Source organism: Centroberyx affinis, unplaced genomic scaffold (genome assembly GCF_046629955.1).
Source record: "Centroberyx affinis isolate AG114_WGS23_722 - 3 ecotype Tasmania unplaced genomic scaffold, CSIRO-AGI_Caff_v1 ptg008452l_1, whole genome shotgun sequence".
NCBI lineage: Eukaryota > Metazoa > Chordata > Actinopteri > Beryciformes > Berycidae > Centroberyx > Centroberyx affinis.
In genome coordinates, this window is record NW_027284196.1 from 27501 (window position 1) to 39809 (window position 12309).

Below are 12309 nucleotides of genomic sequence, written 5' to 3' on the forward strand. Positions count from 1 at the left end.
AGAACGTTCTCCACTCCTTTTTTTCTCGTCTTCCTCTGAACTTCCACCAGCAGCAGCTTCAGTCCCTCTGTCCTTTAGAACGACTTCCTGTTCCTGCTGAAACTACACATTTCTCTCTCCCATGATGCATCACAGTCGGCCAGGTCTGACGCATCAAAACGTAAACAGCCGGTAACACTTTACAATAAGGGTCAGTATGGGTTAGTTAATGCTTAATAAGCATTAACTAACCCTTAACTAACAGTTAACTAATGTGTCTGGTAATCATTTACTAATGGTGTTCATGTTAACTAAGGTATTAATTTATACATTATTTAAGTCATCTTTATAAACTATTAAATAATGTATAAATTAATACCTTAGTTAACATAAACACCATTAGTAAATTACACATTAGTTAACTGTTAACTTAGTGACCCTTATTGTAAAGTGTTACCTCTTCATCCGGTCGGTCTGGAGACAGAACAGAACAGGAGCCGGTTTGAAGTCCAAGAAAAACAAACCAGAAGTGTCGTGTGTTTTCAAACTCTGAGCCAATCAAATGCCGGAACTGAAAAGTGAAACTGAAACCCAGACTGAAGAAAACAAAAACACACACATCTCTCTTCCAATCCTTTCTCTTTAGCATTCATGTCATTCTAACTTCTCTTTTATACCAGACAAAGGTTTTCACATAATGCTCGGACACACACACACACACACACACACACACACACACACACATGTTGTTGCAGGAACAAAGATGGACTCTAAACAGAAGAGCAAACAGCTTGTAAAATAAATGGACTGCCAGACATGACTGAGCAATACTGTGTGTGTGTGTGTGTGTGTGTGTGTGTGTGTGCGTGTGTGTGTGTGTGTGTGTAGTGTGTGTGTGTGTGTGTGTGTGTGTGTGTGTGTGTGTGTGTGTGTGTGTAGTGTGTGTGTGTGTGTGTGTGTGTGTGTGTGTGTGTGACAAACAGGATGGTGGATGTTTCCATCTGACTGTCAACAACATTTTCAGTGAACTTCTGAACTGTCACAAAAACAATAAAATGTGGATTGTGTTTTTCCATCAGCAGGAGAGAGAAGAGTCTCTTCTCTCCTCTCTCCTTGTCTTCTCTCTCTCCTCCTCTCCTCTCTCCTTGTCTTCTCTCTCCTCTCCTCCTCGCCTCTCTCCTCGTCTTCTCTCTGCTCCTCTCCTCTCTCCTTGTCTTCTCTCTCCTCTCCTCCTCTCCTCTCCTCTCTCCTCGTCTTCTCTCTCCTCCTCTCCTCCTCTTCTCTCTCCTCGTCTTCTCTCTCCTCCTCTCCTCTCTCCTTGTCTTCTCTCTCCTCCTCTCCTCTCTTCTCTCCTCTCCTCCTGTCTTCTCTCTCCTTCTTTCCTCTCCTCCTCTCCTCCTTTCCTCTCCTCTCCTGTCTAGCTCCATGACTCTCAGTCTTTAACACTTTGTGAATTTACATGGTGATTCATATCAGTCTGGTCAGTCTATCCACCACTGATTGGTCAGTGTCAGTTGTCAGTTATCAAAATCTTTGACCAATCACAGCAGCAGAGCAGAGTGACATCATCTGGAAACGCCTCAGAGCGACAACCGTCATGGCGTCTTCACCTCTGCTTTTAATCAGCTGATTGTTCCTGTTTTAATTCATTGATGCTGTTCAGTTTTTTAAGGATTGATGAAATCTCTGAATCCAGCTCACTATCATCCAGATCCTTTGCCGGCGGCCATGTTGGTCGTTGTTGTCGCTCTGTCAGGCTCGTCATCAGGAGGTTTGACCCGCCCACATCCACCGTCCAACCTTATACTGGACTCTACCTATGATGCTTCTGTAGTTTGCTTGAAGGATGTATTGTTTGGTTTTAGAAAATTATTTTTTTCCGTGTAATCTCATCACATTGCTGGCCAAGTTTTATATCCATAAATGTAAAGTGTTAAAAACTAAACTCTTTTTTGTACCTTTAAGCAGAGTCCTACATTAGAACATTATCAACCTCATGCAATAGAAAAGCTGTGAAAACCTTAAATTTGTGCTCCAAATTTAACATCTTAATATAATTTTTACTGCACCATTTTCATTTTGTATTTGTTTGTGTCAAGCTTTGTTTGTAACCCCTGACGTTGTATATCTGTATGTCTGTTATTCTTTGTTACTGTTCTGTTACTCCATTTATGCTTTTGGATAATTTTGTATATCTGATGCTGATGATGATGATGATGATAATAATAATAAAAAATAATAATAATAATAATAAAATCAACCGTCCAATCTGGATTGTCGGACAGTATGTGTCTGAAATAACTGCCGGTGGATTAAAAAAGACTGAAATTCATGTAAGCTGTTTGAACGTAAAATCTCACTGAGTCCCAGTTTACACATATTATGTACATACACACATTTTTATACGGAGTTCCCAACCGAAAGCTAAGTGACGTAAATTCATACACATTTCAGAGGCTAGGTATCAAATTTCATAAATATCTATACACATTTAAGCATATAAAACACTAAGTTACGAACTTAGTCAGGAACAAGTTACTTCATGTAGAGAATCTGTATCGGCTGATAAATGGAAAAATAAGAGCTTTGAGTACAGAGCCTGCACTTCTTACAAGTATCTGTAACATTGTGAAGGTACAGGAAGGTTAATAAAGGGTTAATATGGAGTATATGAAAACACCGACACGGACCAAAGTGTCAGGAATTGGATACGAATTTTGAATCTCAGAAATAGGTGCTCTATCATCCATCTGCAGGGACTGGAAGAAAATCAATTACAAGTTAAGGATTGTGATTTTTTCGGTCATATGCTGTCTGGAATTGGAGACCCTGATGTTAACCGTTGACATGGGGCATCAGTTTGACAGGTGGGAACTTGCTGGAGGACCAGAGGACCAGAGGACCAGAGGACCAGAGGACCAGAGGACCAGATCCAAGGTGGTTTACGACAGATTACAACCTTTTGAACAGTATGATGATTTAGATTTATACTCGCGCAGAGATACAAAAAATCCACCACTTGGGGTAATTATTTGTATTCATCTATGCAGAATACATAGTTTTACAGCGATTTCATAAAGTGTCCATGTGTCTGTCAGTTGGTAGTTAGGCCTTTTATTCCCTAAGGAACACAGGCCATCAACGAAAACCCTCCATCCTCTCCGGTCTTGTGCCCTTCGGTCAAGTTGTTGATAGAGTTGTTCTGATACAGATACCAGTATGGGAAATGCCTCTGATACAGCCTGACATGCTGATCGGGTATCGGTGAGTACGTGAGTTTATGCACCGATCCGATATCACGTAATTTATTATCCCTGAGAAAAATCAACTGTAAAGTAGTTTCATCCGGATAAAACGTCCGTTTTCCTGGAAATCTATACTTATATACTAAATTTATACTGTTACTGTACTATTTAAAATTTTAAATGTCTTTTATTTTACTAAATTGTGGCTGCACTTTAACAGTTTTTTAAAGGAATTGTTATTTATTCCTAGATTTATTTATTTATGTTCTTTTTCAGTTGTGACTGACTGTCAAACTAGATAATAAAGTTCATTCATTCTCTGTATGTATTTGTTCATGTTTTACAAAGAGTTTAACCTGAGCCAGGCCATACAACAATGATAGCAATCATATCACATACAGGGTTAGTAGTATACAGCTGTTAAAAAATAATAATAATAATATATATTTTTTAACGCACTGGTATCGGATCGGTACTCGGTATCGGCCGATACGCAAGTTCAGGTATCGGAATCGGTATCGGGAAGGAAAAAATGGGATCGGAACATCTCTAGTTGTTGCCATGACAACCCCTCAGCCTTCATCTCCTGCTCTGTGCTTCTTCTCCACGTGGTTCTAGGTCTTCCTCTATTTCTCCTGCCTTGTGGGATCTAGTCTGTTTGGTGATTGATTTATTGTGTCTTCTGAGTGTGTGGCCTATCCAGCTCCACTTCCTTCTCCTGATTTGTAGTTCTAATGGTTCTCTATTCTGCTATTGGCTGGTCTTTGTGCCAGGTGATGTCACCCTCTATAGAGTACAACAGGTGGTGACATCACCTGGCACAAAGACCAGCCAATAGCAGATGACCAGTTCAATACCCTACGTTTCACCACTAGGTGTCAGGCTTCACCACAGATTTGGGTTTGGGGTTTAGTTCCTCTTTAAACACAGCTCACAAAGACATAGTTTACATTTTAAAAATCGCTAACTGTGACCATGAAAAGTCAGGCTGTTGTAGTTATTACCAAATTAAATTCAAATGGGAACAAATTCTTCATTACGCCGGGGACTATTTTCTGTGCCACGGAACTACTTTCCTGAGATGGAAAACCTGTTTACGGTCGGCTTATTTTGCGAACTTTTGCTCTGTTGAAAATAACGGTGAAACCTCTTGATGTTTCTATTAATTCCAGTTGTAGGCTTCATACAGATGACTGGTGTAGGAGGCAAACCTGACTCCTTACAGCCTAATTTATATTCAGTCACATATTGTCAACTATTAAATTAATCGCCAACTATTTTGATAATCGATTAACTGGTTTGAGTAATCTTTTAAGAAAAATAAGTCAAAATTCTCTGATTCCAGCTTCTTAAATGTGAATATTTTCTGGTTTCTTTCCTCCTCTATGACAGTAAACTGAATATCTTTGGGTTGTGGACAAAACAAGACATTTGAGGACGTCATCTTGGGCTTTGGGAAACACTGATCCACATTTTTCACCATTTTCTGACATTTTATAGACCAAACAACAAATTGATTAATCGAGAAAATAATCAGCCATGAAAATAATGGTTAGTTGCAGCTCTGGTCCCTTTACACTCCACTGGCTCAGATGTTCCTTCAGTCTCATGGTGCAGCTGAACACAGACAGCTGTGTGTCAGTTGTGTTAGTGTTAGTGTCAGTAACAGTTGGTGTGTGTGTGTGTGTGTGTGTGTGTGTGTGTGTGTGTCTGCAGACAACAGAGCGTACGATCAGCTGCAGGAGCGGAACTGAGGACATTTGATCAAAATCTGCCATTTCCATAATGCTTTTCTCATTCATTACATCATCAATATTATTTGCATCATTAGTTACAAAAACACACACACACACACATACATATATATATATATATATATATATATATATCAACTTGAATGGAAACAGACTGTTGATCTTAATGTCATGTCAGTCATCTGGTCCACAGGCGGCTCCATTAACTAACTGCCCCCTATAGACACTACACCAATTAACTCTCTCTCTCTCTCTCTCTCTCTCTCTCTCTCTCTCTCTCTCTCAGTCAGCTGTTCTACAGGCAGTCCCCTATAGACAAAACATCAATTATCTCTCTATATCTCTCTTTTTCTCTCTTTCTCTCTCTCTCTCTCTCTCATTAGCTTTAGGTAAAAGGTCACAGAGCCAATAAAGAGGAAGAGTTTGACATCCAACCGAACATACAACTTCTCTCTCTCTCTGTCTCTCTCTGTCTCTCTCTCTCCACGTCATCCCCCTCACGGTTGCCGTGGTAACCAAGCAGCATCAATGACACGTCGTCTCCCCTCTATATTTACTCCGTTGCCGTAGCGACAGCCTAGACTTGCACTGTCGCAGCAACTACAGAAGAAGAAGAAGTAGTAGAAAAGGCACATGTCCTGAAAACAGACAGAGAGACAGAGAGAGACAGACAGAGAGACAGACAGGCACAGAGAGACAGACAGAGAGAGAGACAGACAGAGAGAGACAGACAGACAGACAAGCAGACAGACAGAGAGAGAGACAGACAGGCAGAGAGAGAGACAGACAGAGAGAGAGACAGAGAGAGACAGACAGACAGACAAGCAGACAGACAGACAGAGAGAGAGACAGAGAGACAGAGAGACCGACAGAGAGACAGACAGACAGAGAGAGAGACAGTCTCCTATTTCATGGACAGTGATATCAGCTGTTCAGGACTACTGGGATGTTTGCAGCATCTTAACGGTGTGATGACACACACACACACACACACACACACACACACACACACACACACACACACACACACACACACTCACTGGAATGCTCCATTTGCTCCCAGAGCTTCCAGTTTGTCTATTTGTGTTCTGTTCTACCCAGTGAGAGAGAGACTGTAGCCTGAACCAGCCTGTTCCCCTCTGACCTCTGACCTCTGACCTCTGTGGTTATCAAGCTGTTTCCTCTGTGAACTCTACAGACTGCAGTGAGAAAATGTTTCTGAGCTGCTGAACCAACAGTCAGATGCTCAGAGTCAAAAAATTAAATGTCTTTTTGGAGGGGGCGTGTGTTTTTCCTAAATGACATAATATTTCAGGGCTATAAATAATAACCCACTTGAAATAAAATGACACATTTTTCACTACAACTATGATTATTTTTGATTATTTTTTTCACTACCCTACCACTACAGATTAGAGGTTTATAAGTTTAAAAGTTTGCACAGTTGTGATCTAGGCCAGTGGTTCTCAATGAGGGGTCCGTGGATCACCAGGGGTCCTCGAGGGGGTTCCAGGGGGTCCCCAGCAAACTGATGAACTGTTAAACTTCAGCATTATGAATGTAGAAGAATGTCTGCTCTGATCATAGTGTCTCTGTTATCTCTCTACCTGCAGTACAGACAGTCATGGAGTTCTGGACAAAGTCAAATCTGACAATAAAAAATATTCTCAGATTTGAGTCCAAGAGACAAAATCTCATCAGATGGGGTCTGTGGCTCTAATGTGGACTAGAGAGATGGATGTTTGATATCGCGGAAAATATTGCGATATTCAATATTATCGAATATCGGCCCAAGCCTATTTAAAGTTAGAGCTGCAACGATTAATCGATTAGTTGTCAACTATTAAATTAATCGCCAACTATTTTGATAATCGATTAACCGGTTTGAGTAATTTTGTAAGAAAAATAAGTCAAACTTCTCTGATTCCAGCTTCTTAAATGTGAATATTTTCTGGTTTCTTTCCTCCTCTATGACAGTAAACTGAATATCTTTGGGTTGTGGACAAAACAAGACATTTGAGGACGTCATCTTGGCTTTGGGAAACACTGATCCACATTTTTCACCATTTTCTCACATTTTATAGACCAAACAACTAATCGATTAATCGAGAAAATTATCGACAGATTAATCGACAATGAAGATAATCATTAGTCGCAGCCCTACTTGAAGTGACTTGTTCGATGCGGTCTGATGCGGTTTGATCCAATCTGATGAGGTTTGGTGCGGTCTGACGCGGTCTGACGCGGTCTGACGTGGTCTGATGCGGTCTGAGTGTCTCACCTTGGGGTTGAGCAGCAGCTGCTGCTCGTCAAAGTGCAGCAGAGCCACAGAGTTTGACTCGGAGTTGTTGACGAAGATCTGCAGGCAGGGATACAGAGAGGTTCCTCTGCAGTCTGAACCACAGGTGAACACACACTCAAACATCTCCTCCGACGCAGCACTGACACCACCTGAGGGGGGGGGGGGGGAGGGGGGGGGGGGGGAGGGGGGGGGGGGGAGAGGAGGAGAGAGGAGAGAGGAGAGAGGAGGAGGAGAGGAGAGAGGAGAGGAGAGGAGAGGAGGAGAGGAGAGGAGAGAAGAAAGGAGGAGAGGAGAGAGGAGGAGGAGAGAGGAGAGAGGAGGAGGAGAGGAGAGGAAGAAAGGAGGAGAGGAGAGAGGTGGAGAGGAGGAGGAGAAAGGAGAGAGGAGGAGAGGGAGAGAGGAGAGGAGAGGAGAGGGAGAGGAGAGGAGAGAGGAGAGAGGAGAGAGAAGAGGAGAGGAGAGGAGAGGAAGAAAGGAGGAGAGGAGGAGGGGAGGGGAGAGGAGGAGAGGAGAGGAGAGGAGAGAGAAATTTAAAGTTTGATCTCCAGTTGCTGATCATCAGAAGGAAAACAGACACTAACAGACCTAATAAATAAAATAAAGATCAGACGGTTTCGTTGTTTCTCTCCCTGCTAATTTTAATAATTTCCCTGTTGAATTGGAGGTGTGGAAATATATCGTTTCAGTTGCTCATGTTAACACAAAGGCAACGTGACTCACAACAGGTTTCATAAGTCAAACCTTTATTCATAATACAGCTGAAAGATACTGAGAAGAAATCTTTTTGTGTTTTTTTGACAGAATATCGCAGCTGCGGTTTAAACTGCGATTCATATCACAAGTTTAAAACTGTTTTAAGAAAAGTGATTTAGTTAAAAACTAGATGAGGGAGCAGATCTACTGAGTTTGAGACTGAAGGTTTTGATTCTAAATCTCCTTGTTCACAAATCCAGTTTGGACCAAACTCTGTCCAGAGGTGGAAAGTAACTAAGTACATTTGCTTAAGTACAATTTTGAGGTACTTGTACTTTACTTGAGTATTTCCATTTGATGCTACTTTGTACTTATACTTCACTACATTTTAGAGGGAAATATTGTACTTTTTACTCATTTATTTCACAGCTATAGTTACTAGTTACTTTTCAGATCAATATTTTATATTTAAAACATTTGATAATCTTTATAAAATAGCATTGTTATAGATTAGACTACCCAAAAGTATAGCTAAATTGTTAAGATTAGCTTCATCATTGACAACTTTAAAATGCTGCTTACATGTACATGTATGTCAATAAATCAGTATTAATATTCCAATAACTTATGAAAAATATAACTCTCTAAATGGGGACATTTGCATAATGAGTACGTTTACTTTGATACTCTAAGTACATTTTGCTGCCAATACTTATGTACTTTTACTGAAGTAAGATTTTGAATGCAGGACTTTTACTTGTAATGGAGTATCTTTACATTGTTGTATTGCTACTTTTACTGAAGTAAAACTTCTCAGTACTTCTTTCACCTCTGACTCTCTCTGAAGAAACTAACTGCAGACTCTGAGATTTGGAAATTGCAGAAGTTCATATTGCAGTTTCGATTATTTTTTAAATTTTTATTTGTTCAGCTCTATAAGCCTGTGTACAGTAACAGGACAGGTTCTTTTTGAGGTTATAAAATATCATCTTACACTGTAGCTGTTTGGACCGTATGATTTCAAACCTGCTGTTCATCACCTCAGAAAGGCAGAAAGGCTTTTCTGTACGCATGAAGCTGCTGAGTTTTCCATCAGGACGCTGCAATAAGCTAACAGGCTGCTGCAGTAAATCATGTGAGTCTCTTGGCTCACAGCTGAACACTGGAAGCAGAATTTATGTCATGCAAATTCACACCGGCTTCAAAATGCAGCGCAGACAGTTTCACTGATTCAGACTGAAAGCTGCAGAGCGACTTTACAACCAGGAAGCAGTCAGCTTCAGATCTTACAGAAAACTAAACATCTAGGACTTTTCAATGCAATATGGTTTTAATAGGATAAAAACTTGGTAAGAGCATCATGAGTTTGATTTCTATAATCAGTTTCAACTTCAATAAATTCAATCATTCCATACAAATTCAGAAAACAGAATTTAAATTCAGTCGTCTGCTGGAACAAATCTCATCACTTTCAATCTGAGTCATTTACACAAACACAAGATCTCAAGTCAAGACTTTAGAAACCTTTTCAAGTCAGAGTCAAGTCCTAAGTCATGTGACTCGAGTCCCACCTCTGGAAAACAGTAATACTAAATTATTTAATAAATTGTTGTTCACTGAACCAGAAGAAAAGACAAAGTTGCAGCTGACATGTTTCCCTCCACATCTCCACTTCCTGTCTGACTGATGACTAGGAAAATATGAATATGAAAAATCAGCTGAGAGGGAGTCGGTCCTGATGCTGCTGCGGTTTGTTTGATCTTTGCTCTCCATTACAGTGATGAAAAACTCAGTTCAGTGATTTACAGGACCACACTAATTAATACTAACATAAATACTTCTACTGATACTAATAATGTACTACTACTATTAATACTATTCATTAAATTGCTACTCAAATTATTTTAGGATTATTATGATTATAGGTATGATGATCATGAGTATTATTATTGTTGTTATGACTGCTATTAATAGTAATGATGATAATGGTACAACTGACAACTACTATGACTATTACTAATAAGTCGGATACTACTATTAATACATAATATATATAATATAAAAACTCACGTTTATAAAGTCTGATGTTGGATTTTTGTTGCTGGAGTGCCACAGACAATTTTCCATTGTATGTAATGGATAATAAAGATCTATCTCTCTATTGATAATGGTACAACTGACAACTACTATGACTACTGCTATTACTAATATAAGTCAGATACTACTATTAACATTAACATTTCAATTTCATCATTTACATGAATTACCCCTTAATTCATGCAAAATCCCCTTAAATGACTTAAGGGAGTTATTAATGGAGGAGATCCATCAAAACCTCCTTAAACTCCCCTTAATGTTTGACTGCTTACTTTCTAATTTAATGTAAAATTCAGGGAGACAGGAACTTTCCATTAATAACTCATTAATAACCTGTAAACCTGCACAAAAGGCATGAAACATCCCTTCTCTCTGTGAACCAACCCATGAATAAATCCCTTACAGACCCATGATGCTAACCTTACTTTATTAAAGCTGTTATTTCTAATGGATAATTAATGTTCATGTGATGAGAAACTATAAGGTCATTTTAAATTAAGGGGTTTGGTTTCTTAGTAGGCCAATAATAATAATAATAATAATAATGATGAGTAATACTAATAATAAGTAGCCTAACAACAAGAAACAAACAACAACCACTAATACAACTAATAATGACACTACTGCAGTACAACTACTAACAGCCTACAACTACTACTGACTACTGCTAGATAGACAGATAGATAGATAGATAGATAGATAGACAGATAGATAGATAGATAGATAGATAGATAGATAGATAAAGTACATTATTTATCCCCAGAGGGAAATTACAGTGTTGCAGCAGCAATTCACATAAATGATGAAAAACAAACACAATGAGGTAAAAAGTCAGAACACGGAATTACAAAATATATATATATACAAAAACTACACTACAACTACTATAAACTATACAACTACAACTACTATATACTATACAACTACTATACTACACTACACTATAACTACTATACTAGATAAAAGTAAATAGAATTAAAAGTAGAATTTTTAACTGTAAGGCAAGATATTGCTATTAATGTGTAAATTAAATGTAGGCTACTACTACTGCTACTGCTAATAATAATTAATAGCTACTAGACTACTAATTAAAATAAGTAACAACTAGTAAACTACAACAACTAGTAAACTACGACTAGTAAAAACAAGCAACAACAACCACTAAAAAAACTAATAATGGCTAAATGACACTGGTACCACTACTACTAATAAGTCGACTGGAACAATCTAAACTAACTGTGCTGGTTCTGGTTCTGGCTCTGGTTCTGGTTCTGGTGCTGGTTCCGGCTCTGCCCCGCGGGCGGGCGGGCTGCTGTAGCCGGGCTCACCGTGCAGTTGGCCGGCTTGCTCTGCAGGCTCTGCAGCGTCGGGCTGAGCCAGCAGAAGCCCAGGATGAACAGGCTCAGGATCCCGCAGGCGATCAGGAACAAGCCCAGCCGGATGCTCTTGTCCTCCGCCTCGGAGTACTCGTACGACACCCGGATCTTCGCCATGGTCCGGAGCCTCCGGCGGCATGGATGGAGAGAGAGAGAGGAGGAGGAGGAAGAGGAGGAGGAGAGATGGTTTTTTAGAAGAAATGGAGGTGTGAACGCGCTGTGGAGGCGCCGCCGACTGCCAGCTTTACTTAGAAACTGTTGAGTTTATCACTGACTGCCTCTCCTCTCTCACTCTCTCTCTCTCACTCCGCTTCTCTCTCTGCCTCTCTCTCCCTCTGTTTCTTACAATCTGTTTATGTATCTCTATTCGCTCTCTCTCTCTCTCTCTCACGCGCGCATTTTCTCCCTCTCTCATCTCTCACGATCTGTTTATCTTTATTCTCGCTCACACACACACACACACACGGATTTTATCTCCCTCTCTCAATGTCTCCCATGTCTCTGTTTAACCTCTTTCTCACTTTCTTTCTCTCTCTCTCTCTCTGTAGTGTGTGATGCTGATGTTGATTCCATCCAGATTTATATTTCAGCCTATTCTGCTGCTCTCTCTCTGTTACATGCTGGATAAGCCTCTTAACAGAGAGATAGAGCATCTCTCGCTCTGTGTACACACACACACACACACACACACACACACACACACACACACACACACACACACACACACACACACACACACACACACACACACACACACACACACACACACACACACACACAGGCAGGGCATCATGGTTGCATTTACACAGAGACAAAAATCTGATCTTTTCACTTTTCCTCCACATCATTTCCCCCCCGCTCCA

General features: G+C 40.1%; 1 protein-coding gene across 1 annotated transcript in view; it reads right to left on the reverse strand.

Annotated features, from left to right (window-relative positions):
* Window positions 1-11563, reverse strand: part of LOC139640144 (calcium-activated potassium channel subunit beta-4-like) — a 31046-nt gene extending 19483 nt beyond the window's left edge. The window contains 3 exon segments of the mRNA XM_071514315.1: window positions 7260-7411; window positions 7414-7429; window positions 11399-11563. Coding sequence (XP_071370416.1) covers window positions 7260-7411; window positions 7414-7429; window positions 11399-11563 — 333 coding nt within the window.
* Between the last annotated feature and the right edge of the window lie 746 nt (window positions 11564-12309).